Source organism: Procambarus clarkii, chromosome 4 (assembly GCF_040958095.1).
Source record: "Procambarus clarkii isolate CNS0578487 chromosome 4, FALCON_Pclarkii_2.0, whole genome shotgun sequence".
NCBI classification, from domain to species: Eukaryota; Metazoa; Arthropoda; class Malacostraca; order Decapoda; family Cambaridae; genus Procambarus; species Procambarus clarkii.
Genome location: NC_091153.1, coordinates 58,705,093 through 58,721,246, shown reverse-complemented (window position 1 = coordinate 58,721,246; position 16,154 = coordinate 58,705,093). Strand labels below are relative to the sequence as shown.

General features: G+C 46.9%; 1 protein-coding gene across 1 annotated transcript in view; it reads right to left on the bottom strand.

Moving 5' to 3' along the window:
* Nucleotides 1–15,265, bottom strand: part of LOC123751926 (protein O-mannosyl-transferase TMTC1) — a 29,552-nt gene extending 14,287 nt beyond the window's left edge. Inside the window, exons 1-5 of the mRNA XM_069336925.1 lie at nt 15,171–15,265; nt 13,325–13,658; nt 4,372–4,514; nt 3,894–3,955; nt 38–173 (exon numbers count right to left, since the gene is read on the bottom strand). Coding sequence (XP_069193026.1) covers nt 38–173; nt 3,894–3,955; nt 4,372–4,514; nt 13,325–13,658; nt 15,171–15,265 — 770 coding nt within the window. The remainder of the gene's footprint in view (nt 1–37; nt 174–3,893; nt 3,956–4,371; nt 4,515–13,324; nt 13,659–15,170) is intronic.
* Between the last annotated feature and the right edge of the window lie 889 nt (nt 15,266–16,154).

Genomic DNA, 16,154 nt, shown 5'->3' with positions numbered 1-16,154 from the left:
AAATAAAGAAAGGGATGAGAAGGGCGTGCGGGCGTACCTCTTGTAAAGCATCTCGGCCTGATTGTTGTTGTGTAGAGTGAGCATGAGTGTGGCGGTGTTGACCAGCGCCACGGTGTGCTCCGGGTCCAGCCTCAGGGCCGCCTCGTAGTGCCGCAGTGTCGCTTCCCGACGACCTGAAACACGGACATGATGTGGCTCTCAGTGCCACCTTGTGCCACTCATCACACAAGTGTGGTATAATGTGTGTATTATGGGGCCTTCGACCTGTTACTGGGTCCTTCGACCTGTTACTCACTTGGGTCTGTTACTCACCTGGGTCTGTTACTCACTTGAGTCTGCTACTCACTTGGGTCTCTTACTCACTTGGGTCTGTTACTCACTTGGGTCTGATACTCGCTTGGGTCTGTTACTCGCTTGGGTCTGTAACTCGCTTGGGTCTGTTACTTGCTTGGGTCTGTTACTCGCCTGGGTCTGTTACTCACTTGAGTCTGCTACTCACCTTGGTCTGTTACTCACTTGGGTCTGTTACTCACTTGGGTCTGTTACTCACTTGGGTCTGTTACTCACTTGGGTCTGTTACTCGCCTGGGTCTGTTACTCACCTGGGTCTGTTACTCACTTGGGTCTGTTACTCACCTGGGTCTGTTACTCACTTGGGTCTGTTACTTGGGTCTGTTACTCGCCTGGGTCTGTTCTCACCTGGGTCTGTTACTCACGTGGGTCTGTTACTCACGTGGGTCTGTTACTCACCTGGGTCTGTTACTCGCCTGGGTCTGTTACTCACCTGGGTCTGTTACTCACGTGGGTCTGTTACTCACGTGGGTCTGTTACTCACCTGGGTCTGTTACTCGCCTGGGTCTGTTACTCACCTGGGTCTGTTATATTCACCTGGAAAGTTATATGTGAATTGGGGTGTGGTTGGCGCAGGCGCACTTTGAACTATGTTCCTAGGCGATGTTCTCTTTTTGTTCTAGACACTTAAGAGAGAGAGATTGTACGCGTCTGAGAGGATCTCAGACGGAGAAACGTCTTAGTAGGTCTAAGATGTTGATCATGAAGTCCTCGCCCGGCTGACGGGTCGATCCTGCCCCTTAGAAATTCAATCCCGTAATCTGACAATTTGGCTGAGTCTCTCTCTCTCTCTCTCTCTCTCTCTCTCTCTCTCTCTCTCTCTCTCTCTCTCTCTCTCTCTCTCTCCCATGATAATCTTGCAGCAATTTTCGGAGAATGAGATTTACCCGAGACTCATTTTTATTTAATTTCTGAAGCAAAATGAAGATTCCTATTTTGCGAGGCGTGTACGAGTCTTAAGTGGCTTGGATATTGCCCCAGCGTCTTTAAGAGTCCCTCCGTGAATGGCACGATGGTAGCATATATAATGGATACCTTGCTGTGTAAATATTGGAGAAAAAACTAACATTGTAAGGTGGAACTGGGTAAATATTTCGACCCCTCTTTACTCTTATCTTGTTCTACTAATTTGTTAAAATTTATCATGCTGAAAGATGTGCATAACTTGATAGTTTCATGCATAAATACGTAAGAAAATAATAGAGCAACTCCGTTATTTTCTGCTATTATGTTATGGTACATTATTATGTGTTAATATGGTTCACTATTTTCGGTTAATATGGTTCGTTATTTTTGGTTAATATGGTTCGGGTTTTCGGTTAATATGGTTCGTTATTTTCGGTTAATATGGTTCGTTATTTTCGGTTAATATGGTTCATATTAAAAAAGTGTATATACGCGAGCCTCGTATTGGAGGAGCTTGTAATAACCAGTTTATATCGGCGGGAGATAGTCATTATGTATCAGTCATAATAACGAAGTAGTTCTTAAGCAATCTTAAGAGAGAATGTGACGAGAATGGCTTAAGATAGCACTGTATCATCCTTTGCAGATGACACTAGGATCTTCATGAGAGTAGGCAACATAGAGGACACGGCGAACCTCCAGTCAGATGTAGATCAGGTCTTTCTATGGGCTACAGAAAATAATATGGTGTTTAACGAAGATTAGTTCCAGCTCATGCGCTATGGAAAAAATGAAAATATAAAAACGGAAACCACGTACAAAACTCAGGCAAATCATAACATAGAACGAAAAGGCAATGTAAAGGATCTGGGTGTACTCATGTCGGAAGACTTTACCTTTAAAGAACACAATAAAGTAGCCGTCACAACTGCAAGAAAAATGACAGGTTGGATAACAAGAACTTTTCACACTAGAGATGCTATACCGATGATGATACTTTTCAAAACGCTTGTGCTCTCTAGAGTGGAGTACTGCTGCACAATGACAGCACTTTTCAAAGCTGGAGAAATTACTGACCTGGAGAGCGTGCAGAGATCCTTTACTGCTAGAATCCACTCAGTAAAACATCTAAACTATTGGGACCGACTAAAGAGCCTAAAACTGTACTCCCTTGAGCGCAGGCGGGAGAGGTACATAATAATTTACACGTGGAAAATATTAGAGGGGCTGGTCCCAAACCTGCACACAGAAATAACATCACATGAGACTAGAAGACATGGCAGGATGTGCTGAATACCCCCGTTGAAAAACAGAGGTGCAACTGGTACTCTGAGAGAGAACTCTATTAACATCAGAGGTCCGAGACTGTTCAACACGCTTCCACTACACATAAGGGGCATAACTGGCCGACCCCTCACAGTGTTCAAGAGAGAACTGGATAAGCACCTCCAAAGGATACCTGATCAACCAGGCTGTGACTCGTACGTCAGGCTGCGAGCAGCCGCGTCCAACAGCCTGGTTGATCAGTCCGGCAACCAGGAGGCCTGGTCGACGACCGGGCCGCGGGGACGCTAAGCCCCGGAAGCACCTCAAGGTAACCTCAAGGTGACATCTGGAGGAGGTTGACGTCATACGCTCCTTTGTGTGACCTACAGCACACAACTGGGGACTGAAGCGAACATAACGTATATATATATATATATATATATATATATATATATATATATATATATATATATATATATATATATATATATATATATATATATATATATATATATATATATGTCAAGTGGATTAATCGTGGTCAAGTGGATTAAGGCGTCTTGTACATACCAGTTGCGTTGCTTCTGGGAGTATGGGTTCGAGTCACTTCTGGGGTGTGAGTTTTCAGTTATATATATATATATATATATATATATATATATATATATATATATATATATAATATATTTGTTTCATGGTGAACTAGTCTATTTTTTGAAGCCAGATTAGATATGTAATGGTTTAGCTAAATATTCAGCGTTAAAGAAAGGTTTAGTTCTTCCCGCAGCTTCATGAGGTAAATCGGTGTGTTATTTGCCTTTTTGCGAACATTTTTGCGCTGTTTTTTGGCCTTAAATTCTTGCTAATCATGAGATCTTTTTTCGCATTTGCAATGTTTCAATTTCAACACTATCCAGCAGATATCTGGTAACTCTATCATCATTGCAGATGATGAGTCACAATAACGTTGCTGAAGATTAGATATCTTGATAATTCTCCAGGACGGACTTTATACGTTCTTATTCTTTTCATATTTTTGGCTTGAGTGTGTGTGTCACTACCTAGTCTCGGACCCCTGCACTTACCAACATTTTTTTAACCTTCTAAAGTTATTTCTTTCCTAACTTTTGTATTGTCTGCAAATATTGCTGCTCAATCCTGAACTTTAATCGTTTATATGTACAGTAAACAATAAGGGGTCCTAGGATAAGGCCTTGTGGCACTCCACTTATAACTATTTCCCATTGTGACTGAAATCCATTTATACAACTCTTTTGCTTTGCTTTCAAATAATCGCGCCCTTATCCAACTTAGCATAGTTCTCCAGTACCACGAGTTTCTTCCAGTCACTCGTGAGGCCCAGTATCAAACCTTCGCTGAAGTCAAGGTACGCAACGTGACAATTGGTACCACTGTCAACTGCCTCATATATGCTGGAATATAATAAATGGAAATTCATGGAACATTAATTTCCCTTCACAGCCCTTTGTAAAGCCATGTTGAGACTCCCTTATCAATCTGTGTTTCACAAGTTGTACGTGAATATCTTTTCCGATTATGGATTCAAGCAGTTTTCCTAGAATATACGTTTAGCTAATTGGTCGATAATTCGATGGAAGTGATACTTTCCCCCTTCCTGAAGACTGGTCCAACATTGACAACCTTCCGCGATTCCGTAGAGTTTAATGTCATTAAATATGAATGTCAAGGTCTCACTCAGTTCTTGTATGATCGTGGAAAATTTTTCATCTGAGCCTGGGGATTGGTTTGGCTTTCATTTCTCTATGTGAAATTACTTCCTCCTTATTAATGACTACAGTTCATGTGACCTTCCTCACTTCCTACATACATTGGCTCAGTTGTAATCAAGTTCCTCTCTAGCACGTACAGAAACATAGTACTTAGAATGCTACTTATTTCAGTGTCATTATCAGTTACATGACCTAACTTATTTTCTCCAAGGACCAGCCTTCTCTTTAGTCTTTGGCGTATCTGAAAGAAACCTTTGACATAGTTTAATTCCTTTTCCACTCAAAAATAGAAGAATTTTTCAGACGGACTCGTTTTAATTTTTAATAAAGACTAGATATTAGAAAACAAATATCCGTCTAAAGTCTTCAAAATTCTAAATCACAAAGTATTTACAAGAGTTAGATAACGGGCTTGCAGATTCCAGACAGCTTGAGCAGCTCGTTCATGATTCAGGATCACCTGTTCCCCGTGGACACCTAACATCTAACTTTCAGATTCTAAACCAATGCCTCTTCCAGGAGAGGAAAATGGTTAATCTCATTCCAGTTTCCAGAGGAGCGTATCCGTCATGACGTGAGCCGCTCGTTCCAGCTTCGTCGGTGTCTTTCACTGCGCAAATTTGATTGGGATATTTGGTCGTCTGGTCGCTGCTCGGTGTGAATGTCATCTGGTCGCTACACGGGGTGAATGTCGTCTGGTCGCTACACGGGTTGAATGTCGTCTGGTCGCTACACGGGGTGAATGTCGTCTGGTCGCTACACGGGGTGAATGTCGTCTGGTCGCTACACGGGGTGAATGTCGTCTGGTCGCTACACGGGGTGAGTGTCGTCTGGTCGCTACACGGGGTGAATGTCGTCTGGTAGCTACACGGGGTGAATGTCGTGTGGTCGCTACACTGGGTGAATGCAGTTCCTTCTATCAATTTGCCGCTTCGGAACAAATGTAACTGTTCTTCTTAACAAGAATCATGCTAACCCAACCAACCCACCTACCCCTATCGCGGCCGCTGCAAGGACAATGTGAATATTAGGATGCTTTAATGTTCATTAACACGTTGTATTTTGAACGGATTGGTTGATTTCGTAAGGCATAAAACGTATTGGGGAGAGGAATAGTTGGTGAATGAACCTTTTACCCAAGACGAGCCATTATTTCCCCCTCACTTCTTCCCCCCCCCCCTACCCCTCAACTTTACCTTACCTTTCCGTTTACCCTCACCTTCCCTTCTTCCCTTCACCTTCCCTTCTTCCCTTCACCTTCCCCATTACCTTCCCTATCACCTTCCAAATGTGGGAATAATCATACGTCACCAGAGCTTTCATTAACGGTCTTTGACTAGTTGATCCTCTCCTCCACAAGTGCCAGTCTCCGCCGCCTTGACGGTCTTCCCGTTGATGGGATTAAGCAGGCAGTGTGTAGCCTCCCTACCTCTTGACTCGCCATTACCAGGGAAACTGATATATGACTCTATTAGGATTGACTCTCAAAACAGAACGAGTGCACGTGGAGCAATTAGTGAGTAGGGGAAAATGCGACAAAACATGTTTCTCTCTCTCTTCCGCTGCTAACCATCCATCCTCCCCCCCCTCCTCTCCCACCGCACGTTCTAGCCAATACCCATCCCACTCAAAGCCCCTAATGAATGACCGTGAGACACAGGGCATCGGAAGGCCTCACTGATACAGAGTCTGTTTCAGTCCTTGGACTCAGGCTGGAAATCGGAGGAAACGTCAGTTAAATTTGTTATATATCATTGAGGAGTTAAAGACTGTAGATGTTAGGGGTTTGATACCTGGGAAACCTGCCATTACCAGTGTATGTGTGTGTTTCGCCTCGGGGGTATGCGACTTGCAGGCTTAAGAATTTCATTCAGTCAAATGAAGACAGTGTGTTTTTTTTTATAAATAAAATGTATACAAATTTAAATAGATATATTTCATACAAGATTATGTAAACCAAAAAGAGATGCATACTGTGTTCTGTGTCAGTTGTTGGCCTGAAGGTACTAAAGGCCATACGAATATAGGAAAACCAAAATTGAGAAGATTGTTGAAAATTTTAGTTATTGCCGAAAACTATGATGCATTTAAACCCCAATTGTATGAAAATATTGAAAATATTTTTAATGTGTGATATTCTTGTTCTGCAAGAACACTGGCTTAAACTTCGTGAATTTGAAAACTTCTTTAAATTTGTAGATGGGGCATGTTACAGTGCCAGCCCTGAAATGTCGGAATTCAGGGCGTCGCACGTGGGTCTTCCATGTCAAGTCCTGGAAAACCCTACGGCGGTTCTGCCATCCCGTGGCATAGCAACATGCAGGGTAAAGTATGTTGTTTATGCCATACCCGGGCGCGTTACTGCTGGACTTGTCTTCTTCAAGTATCTCACCGGTGGAGATATGCACGATGCTAACCTCAAGGTGACAGGTGACCTGACCTCAAGGTGGCAGGTGACCTGACCTCAAGGTGGCAGGTGACTTGACCTCAAGGTGACAGGTGACCTGACCTCAAGGTGACAGCTGACCTGACCTCAAGGTGACAGGTGACCTGACCTCAAGGTGACAGCTGACCTGACCTCAAGGTGACAGGTGACCTAACCTCAAGGTGACAGGTGACCTGACCTCAAGGTGACAGGTGACCTAACCTCAAGGTGACAGGTGACCTAACCTCAAGGTGAAAGGTGACCTGACCTCAAGGTGACAGGTGACCTAACCTCAAGGTGAAAGGTGACCTGACCTCAAGGTGACAGGTGACCTAACCTCAAGGTGACAGGTTACCTAACCTCAAGGTGAAAGGTGACCTGACCTCAAGGTGACAGGTGACCTAACCTCAAAGTGACAGGTGACCTAACCTCAAAGTGACAGGTGACCTAACCTCAAGGTGAAAAGTGACCTGACCTCAAGGTGACAGGTGACCTAACCTCAAGGTGAAAGGTGACCTGACCTCAAGGTGAAAGGTGACCTGACCTCAAGGTGACAGGTGACCTAACCTCAAGGTGAAAGGTGGCCTGACCTCAAGGTGACAGGTGACCTAACCTCAAGGTGACAGGTGACCTGACCTCAAGGTAACAGCTGACCTAACCTCAAGGTGACAGCTGACCTAACCTCAAGGTGACAGCTGACCTAACCTCAAGGTGACAGCTGACCTAACCTCAAGGTGACAGCTGACCTAACCTCAAGGTGACAGCTGACCTAACCTCAAGGTGACAGCTGACCTAACCTCAAGGTGACAGCTGACCTAACCTCAAAGTGAAAGGTGACCTGACCTCAAGGTGACAGGTGACCTAACCTCAAAGTGACAGGTGACCTAACCTCAAGGTGAAAGGTGACCTGACCTCAAGGTGACAGGTGACCTAACCTCAAGGTGACAGGTGACCTAACCTCATGGTGAAAGGTGACCTGACCTCACGGTGACAGGTGACCTAACCTCAAGGTGAAAGGTGACCTGACCTCAAAGTGACAGGTGACCTAACCTCAAGGTGAAAGGTGACCTGACCTCAAGGTGACAGGTGACCTAACCTCAAGGTGACAGGTGACCTGACCTCAAGGTGACAGCTGACCTAACCTCAAGGTGACAGCTGACCTTACCTCACGGTGACAGGTGACCTAACCTCAAGGTGACAGGTGACCTAACCTCAAGGTGGCTAGTAACCTAACCTCAAGGTGACAGGTGACCTGCCCTCAAGGTGGCTAGTAACCTAACCTCAAGGTGACAGGTGACCTAACCTCAAGGTGGCTAGTAACCTAACCTCAAGGTGACAGGTGACCTGCCCTCAAGGTGGCTAGTAACCTAACCTCAAGGTGGCAGGTGACCTGACCTCAAGGTGACAGGTGACCTGACCTCAAGGTGACAGGTGACCTAACCTCAAGGTGACAGGTGACCTAACCTCAAGGTGGCAGGTGACCTGACCTCAAGGTGGCAGGTAACTTAACCTCAAAGTGACAGGTGACCTAACCTCAAGGTGACAGGTGACCTAACCTCAAGGTGGCAGGTGACCTGACCTCAAGGTGACAGGTGACTTAACCTCAAAGTGACAGGTGACCTGACCTCAAGGTGGCAAGTGACCTAACCTCAAGGTGGCAAGTGACCTGACCTCAAGGTGACAGGTGACCTGACCTCAAGGTGACAGGTGACCTGACCTCAAGGTGACAGGTGACCTGACCTCAAGGTGACAGGTGACCTGACCTCAAGGTGACAGGTGACCTGACCTCAAGGTGACAGGTGACCTGACCTCAAGGTGACAGGTGACCTAACCTCAAGGTGACAGGTGACCTAACCTCAAGGTGACAGGTGACCTGACCTCAAGGTGGCAGGTGACCTAACCTCAAGGTGACAGGTGACCTGACCTCAAGGTGACAGGTGACCTGACCTCAAGGTGACAGGTGACCTGACCTCAAGGTGACAGGTGACCTGACCTCAAGGTGACAGGTGACCTGACCTCAAGGTGACAGGTGACCTGACCTCAAGGTGACAGGTGACCTAACCTCAAGGTGACAGGTGACCTAACCTCAAGGTGACAGCTGACCTGACCTCAAGGTGACAGGTGACCTGACCTCAAGGTGACAGGTGACCTGACCTCAAGGTGACAGGTGACCTGACCTCAAGGTGACAGGTGACCTGACCTCAAGGTGACAGGTGACCTGACCTCAAGGTGACAGGTGACCTGACCTCAAGGTGACAGGTGACCTGACCTCAAGGTGACAGGTGACCTGACCTCAAGGTGACAGGTGACGTAACCTCAAGGTGACAGATGATCTAACCTCAAGGTGACAGGTGACGTAACCTCAAGGTGACAGGTGACGTAACCTCAAGGTGACAGGTGACCTGACCTCAAGGTGACAGGTGACCTGACCTCAAGGTGACAGGTGACCTGACCTCAAGGTGACAGGTGACCTGACCTCAAGGTGACAGGTGACCTGACCTCAAGGTGACAGGTGACCTGACCTCAAGGTGACAGGTGACCTAACCTCAAGGTGACAGGTGACCTAACCTCAAGGTGACAGGTGACCTGACCTCAAGGTGGCAGGTGACCTAACCTCAAGGTGACAGGTGACCTGACCTCAAGGTGACAGGTGACCTGACTTCAAGGTGACAGGTGACCTGACCTCAAGGTGACAGGTGACGTAACCTCAAGGTGACAGGTGACCTAACCTCAAGGTGACAGCTGACCTAACACCAATTTTTCTCGACAAGTCGCACATATAAACCCTGCTTACTGCGTTCACAGATGCCGACAAGTTATATAATCCTGATTTCATTGATGAAATTAATATTAACTTTAGGGTTCTGTCATGGGATGGGAGAGGAGGGTCTCCGAGTGATCATGTTCTCATTGACGGCTGATCTAACCTGTCACATGTGTGTGTGAATGACAGGTTGTCACTGACAGTGACAACCTGTCATAGACACCCTCAGTACACCTCACTTGCAAGTTGCTGCTACTGCTGTCAGTGAGAACAGATGACGTCACAAGAACTCGGATAAGACCGCTGTTGCAGACTTGGATAAGTTTAAATGCCTGCTTAAACATGATGATATTCACATTCTAACTGATGGAGTTGCCCGCATTAATCTTCAGTGTAATTTGCATCAGGACACATTCAATGACATTTTTCCTCGTGTCATGTCAGTGCCAGTTAGGACGGGAAAAGAGATTATCCTTCTTAACAAACAAAATTATGAAGAGATATGCCTGGTTCAAATGACCACGTTACGGATTTCAAAAAAATCTTTCGACAGAACCCAGAGATGGCTGGTCACGCCAGATCAGAGGAAGCATCAGGGGTCCATCTCATCAGGTCATGAAGAGGACCAAGGAAGAGAAAGATAATATTGTGAGAACAAAAGTTTGCTGATAACCTTTCAAGGAAAACACTTTCATGAACTTTGGAGTAAAATTCGAAAAATAAAAATCACGCCAAGGGTTAATTAACGTCATGGACCATTCCTCACGCCTCATAATATATGTAATGTTCTCAGAGAAATATTCAACATTGAACAAGAGTTCTTTATTCCCGGACAAATAAGAATGTAATAGATCTGACTTCAGGTGTATATGACGCCTTTATACACCTTGCATCTTAAACACCTGTACACTGTATATGCTGAGAAAACTGTAAGAAAGCTAAAGGAAATAATAAAAAATAATAGAGAGTTATAATATTCCTTTTAACATATACATTTTTGGATTTCCATCTTTAAGGTTGTTAGTGTCTATTTAGCAATGTGTATTCGAGGTTTTCTCTCCAATGGTACTCTGACACCTGTCATAAAGCAAACTGTTTTTCCCTTCAAATTGTAAACTAAATGTTACCTTATGCTAAAAGTATGTAAGTTTGATTTAGACTGCTGTACACCTATGTTTAGTCCAGTCATTTTGTCTCGCACTAAACCAACTCCAACCACTTGGGGTGGACGGTAGAGCGACGGCCTCTCTTCCAACAGATCGGCGTTCAATTCCCGACCGTCCAAGTGGATGGGCACATTTCCTTCCCCCCCCTCCCCCGGTCCCATCCCAAATCCTTATCCTGACCCCTTCCAAGTGTTATATATTCGTAATGGCTAAGAGCTTTCTCCAGATAGTTTCCTTACCTTCCTGTTTCTTACCCCTATCATCCCCTCTTACCTCCTTTCTTGCCTCCTATCCTTACCCTTATTTCTAAAGCTGTTTCTAACCCCCTATCCCCCCCCCCCCGCATCCACCTCGCTCAACGGGCATCCTTACCTATATTTGATTCGAGTCAGCCATTATTGTAAATTGTGTAAGTTGTTGGGAATAAAGTTTGTGAAGCCAAGAGCCGGCGAGGCTTCACCCGTGGCCTCGGGAGGGAAGAGATGCAACACTGAGCTTGTTATGGTAACACCTCGGGCGCTCCACCACCCGGCATCGTGTCCGAATGAAAAAGTAACCGAACAGGGCTCATCACCGGCCGTTGTTTCCAGGCGTTGGGGTAGGGATGGATGGATGGATGGACGGAAGGAAGGAGGGAGATAGGGATAGAGGGACAGATTAAGGTAAGACTAGACGGTTGGTGAGACGGATGGACGGACGCATGCAGGGAGGTAGGTCTGAGACGTAAGACCAACGGACGGACGGACAGTATGGGAAGGGAAGGGAACTACGAGGGGAAGGCACCATGAAATTACGACTATATAGCACTGGAAAGGGATCAGGATAAGGATTATGGATGGGACAGGGGTGGGGGGAGGGAGGAATGGTGCCCGACCACTTATGGACGGTCGGGGGAGGTGGTCTGGTACATTGGTTGAGGAAGAGTCAAGAGCTGTGTGACACTGCCTGTGTTCACAATGTTACCTTCACCCAGTGTCTACACACGATGGCCGCAACAATAACAAATATCTAGACAAATTCTGAAACATAAAATGTAAGTGGCCACTTTTGTGTCCGTCTTGGACCCCCCTTGTCAAGTCCTGAACGCCCCTCGTCAAGTCCTGGACCCCCCTTCCCAAGTCCTGGACCCCCTCCCCAAGTCCTGGACCCCCTTGTCAAGTCCTGGTCCCCCCTCGACAAGTCCTGGACCCCCTCGTCAAGTCATGGACCCCCTCGTCAAGTCCTGGTCCCCCCTCGTCAAGTCCTGGACCCCCCTCGTCAAGTCCTGGACCCCCTCGTCAAGTCCTGGACCCCCTCGTCAAGTCCTGGTCCCCCCTCGTCAAGTCCTGGACCCCCTCGTCAAGTCCTGGTCCCCCCTCGTCAAGTCCTGGACCCCCCTCGTCAAGTCCTGGACCCCCTCGTCAAGTTCTGGACCCCCTCGTCAAGTTCTGGACCCCCCTCGCCAAGTCCTGGTCCCCCCTCGTCAAGTCCTGGACCCCCTCGTCAAGTCCTGGTCCCCCCTCGTCAAGTCCTGGACCCCCTCGTCAAGTTCTGGACCCGCTCGCCAAGTCCTAGTGCCCCTCGTCAAGTCCTGGACCCCCTCGTCAAGTTCTGGACCCCCTCGTCAAGTTCTGGACCCCCCTCGCCAAGTCCTAGTGCCCCTCGTCATGTCCTGGATCCCTTCAAGTCCTGGACCCCCTCGTCAAGTCCTGGACCCCCTGGTCCAGTTCTGGACCCCCTCGTCAAGTCCTGCTCCCCCTCCCCCGTCAGGCCTTGGACCCCTCAGGTCTCGGAACACTATTGAGTGGTGACAAATAACAAATATCTGAGCTTGGAAATGTAATATTCAAGTGCATTTTATTTGACCTCTTCCAGTGTCGCCTTTGAAGCAACTTCTTTACTTTCCTTTTTTTAAATGACTAAGAAAAATGTGGAAGTCTAAGGAATACTTTTATACCGGCTGTGACAGAATTGGGTCACTGTGTTAAAAAAATTATTTAAATTAGAGTCAGACGTAAAAGACTTATCTTATTTTTTTTTACTGTTTCAGACTCTTTTAAGTTTTTGTTCTTCTCCGTAGGCCTAATGGGCCATTCACAAAGTTATTTAGATTCGACGAGTGCTTGAGTGTTAGAATGACGTACATATTAGAGGTGGAACCATTGGATTTATTTCACATATGGAGGAGTTTGGGTTGGCGGAGTTTCCTCGTATGGGTCAATAGGCATTCTGATGTTTCTTTTATTTGTTTGGTCTAAACAGTTTAAGGAGAGGCACTTGCCCGCATCCTCGTAGGACTCAAAATGTTGGCTACTGCGGCGCGATTCAATTTTGCTGTTGCGTGATTGTTTTCTGCATGATTACAGATATTGCTTGAAGCACAGAACCATTGTCTCGCTAGAACTGCGAGGGTCACCAGGCCAACAAGAAAACATACTTTTAACACAAAATAAACGAATAGACTAATAGATAAACTATTGACAAACTATATTATATTGACAAAGGTGTTTGTAGTTTTCGTTCCATTGGCAATAAGAATAATAAATAGGAATAAAATGAATGCATAGCAACGATGAGAAAATAATTGAAGTGGGTAATGTGAATAATACATACGATAATTAAATAATTATTGTGTGGAAAAATAACAATGATCGAGCAATAATTAATTATTAATTTCCTGTCACCGCCTGTGTTGGACAGATGAATGTGGATCTTACTTGGGCACGTGACTGGTTGACGACACCAGGATCAGGGCGGCGTGGTAGTGTGTCTTCATCTCCTGCGGGTGCACGTCTCTCTCGCTCCTGACGGCGGAGTCGAGACCTCTCGCTCCTGACGGCGGAGACGAGACCTCTCGCTCCTGACGGAGGTGACGAGACCTCTCGCTCCTGACGGAGGTGACGAGACCTCTCGCTCCTGACGGAGGTGACGAGACCTCTCGCTCCTGACGGAGGTGACGAGATCTCTCGCTCCTGACGGCGGAGACGAGACCTGTCGCTGCTGACGGTGGAGTGAAGATTCCCAGCACGACACACCGTAACGATCCTCTTCCTGACGGAATTTAATTTCGGAATTCCACCTTTAGGACAAAATTTTGGTAAAGGAATTCCGCTCTCGACCTATTACAATAGACATGAGTTCTTCCGTCTTGCCCAGGGAGTTGTTGGGGGCGGGGCCGGGGATCCTCCCCAGGGGTGTGGTGGGATGGAGAGGGGGCCCCAGTGGGAATGGTGGGGTGGAGAGGGGGGGGCCCCTGTGGGTGTGGTGGGGTGGAGAGGGGGGCCCCTGTGGGTGTGGTGGGGTGGAGAGGGGGGCCCTGTACTTACCTAATTGTACTTACCTAATTGTGCTTGCGGGGGTTGAGCTCTGGCTCTTTGGTCCCGCCTCTCAACTGTCAATCAACAGGTGTACAGGTTCTTGAGCCTACTGGGCTCTATCATATCTACACTTGAAACTGTGTATGGAGTCAGCCTCTACCACATCACTTCTTTATGCATTACATTTGTCAACCACTCTGACACTGAAAAAATCTTTCTAACGTCTCTATGGCTCATTTGGGCACTCAATTTCCACCTCTGTCCCCTAGTGCGTGTGCCCCTTGTGTAAAAAAGTCTGTCTTTATCTACCCTATCAATTCCTCTGAGAATCTTGTATGTGGTAATCATGTCCCCTCTAACTCTTCTGTCTCACAGTGAGGTGAGGTTTAATTCCCGTAGTCTCTCCTCGTAGCTCATACCCCTCAGTTCTGGTACTAGTCTGGTGGCAAACCTTTGAACCTTTTCCAGTTTAGTCTTATACTTGACTAGATATGGACTCCATGCTGGAGCCGCATACTCCAGGATTGGTCTGACATATGTGGTATATAATGTTCTGAAAAATTCCTTACACAAGTTTCTAAAGGCCGTTCTTATGTTAGCCAACCTGGCATATGCTGCTGCTGTTATCCTCTTGATATGAGCTTCAGGGGACAGGTCTGGCGTGATATCAACCCCCAGGTCTTTCTCTCTCTCAGACTCTAGCAGGATTTCATCTCCCAAATGATATCTTGTATCTGGTCTGCTCCCTACACCTATCTTCATTACATTACATTTGCTTGGGTTACTCTCTAACAACCATTTGTTCGACCATTCATGCAGCTTGTCCAGGTCTTCTTGAAGCCTCAAGCTGTCCTCCTCTGTCTTAATCCTTCTCATAATTTTGGCGTCGTCAGCAAACATTGAGAGGAATGAGTCTATACCCTCTGGGAGATCATTTACGTATATCAGAAACAGGATAGGTCCGAGTACAGATCCCTGCGGGACTCCACTGGTGACTTCACGCCAATCGGAGGTCTCACCCCTCACTGTAACTCTCTGCTTCCTATTGCTTAGGTACTCCCTTATTCACTGGAGCGCCCTACCAGTTACTCCTGCCTGTTTCTCCAGCTTATGCATCAGCCTTTTATGGGGTACGGTGCCAAAGGCTTTCCGATAGTGCAAAAAAATGCAGTCCAACCATTCTTCTCTTGCTTAATGTTTGTCACCTTATCGTAGAACGTTATTAAGCCCGTAAGGCAAGATTTACCCTCCCTGAACCCATGTTGATGGGTTGTCACGAAGTCCATTCTCTCCAGATCTGTTACTAGGTTTTTTCTCACGATCGTCTCCATCATCTTGCATGGTATCCAAGTTCGGTGCTTCATATTTCTGGTAGGTCTCCCGTTTCCAGTGACCTACTATACACTATAGAGAGTGGCAAACAAAGTGCTCTTGCACACTCTTTCAATACCCATGGTGAGATTCCGTCCGGCCCAACAGCCTTTCTCACGTCCAGCTCCAATAGGTGCCTCTTGACCTCATCTTTTGTGATTTCGAACCCTTCCAAGGTCACCTGGTTTGCTGCCACCTCTCCTAGCACTGTGACCTCTCATTGTTCTATTGTAAAGACCTCCTGGAACCTTTTGTTCAGTTCTTCACACCTCAAAGGGGGGGGGGGTGGAGAGGGGGACCCTGCGGGTGTGGTGGGGGTGGAGAGGGGGGCCCCTGTGGGTGGGGTGGGGTGGAGAGGGAGGCCCCTGTTTGTGTGGTGGGGGTGGAGAGGGGGGCCCCTGTGGGTGTGGTTGGGGTGGAGATGGGGGCCCCTGTTGGTGTGGTGGGGGTGGAGAGGGGGGCCCCTGTGGGTGTGGTTGGGGTGGAGATGGGGGCCCCTGTGGGTGTGGTGGGGTGTAGAGGGGGGTCCCCTACATGGGTGTGGTGGGGTGTAGAGGGGGGTCCCCTACATGGGTGTGGTGTAGGAAAGGATGATTGTCACATCACAGAGCGGAATTCAGGAAGTTCTGGGAAAAAATATTCAGGATAAACCCGGAAGAAAATTTAAATTTTTGCCCAATTAATGAAAGGGAAATTACAACTCAAGTCGATAACAGAGCTGCAGCACTACTCCCGACGCAAACAATAGACCTTAACAACATACGCGATGACTGCCACCTTATGAAACACATAACCATTGCGGAGGTCCATAAAACAATTATGGGTTTCAAGAACAAGGCGCCGGGCAACAGCAAAATAA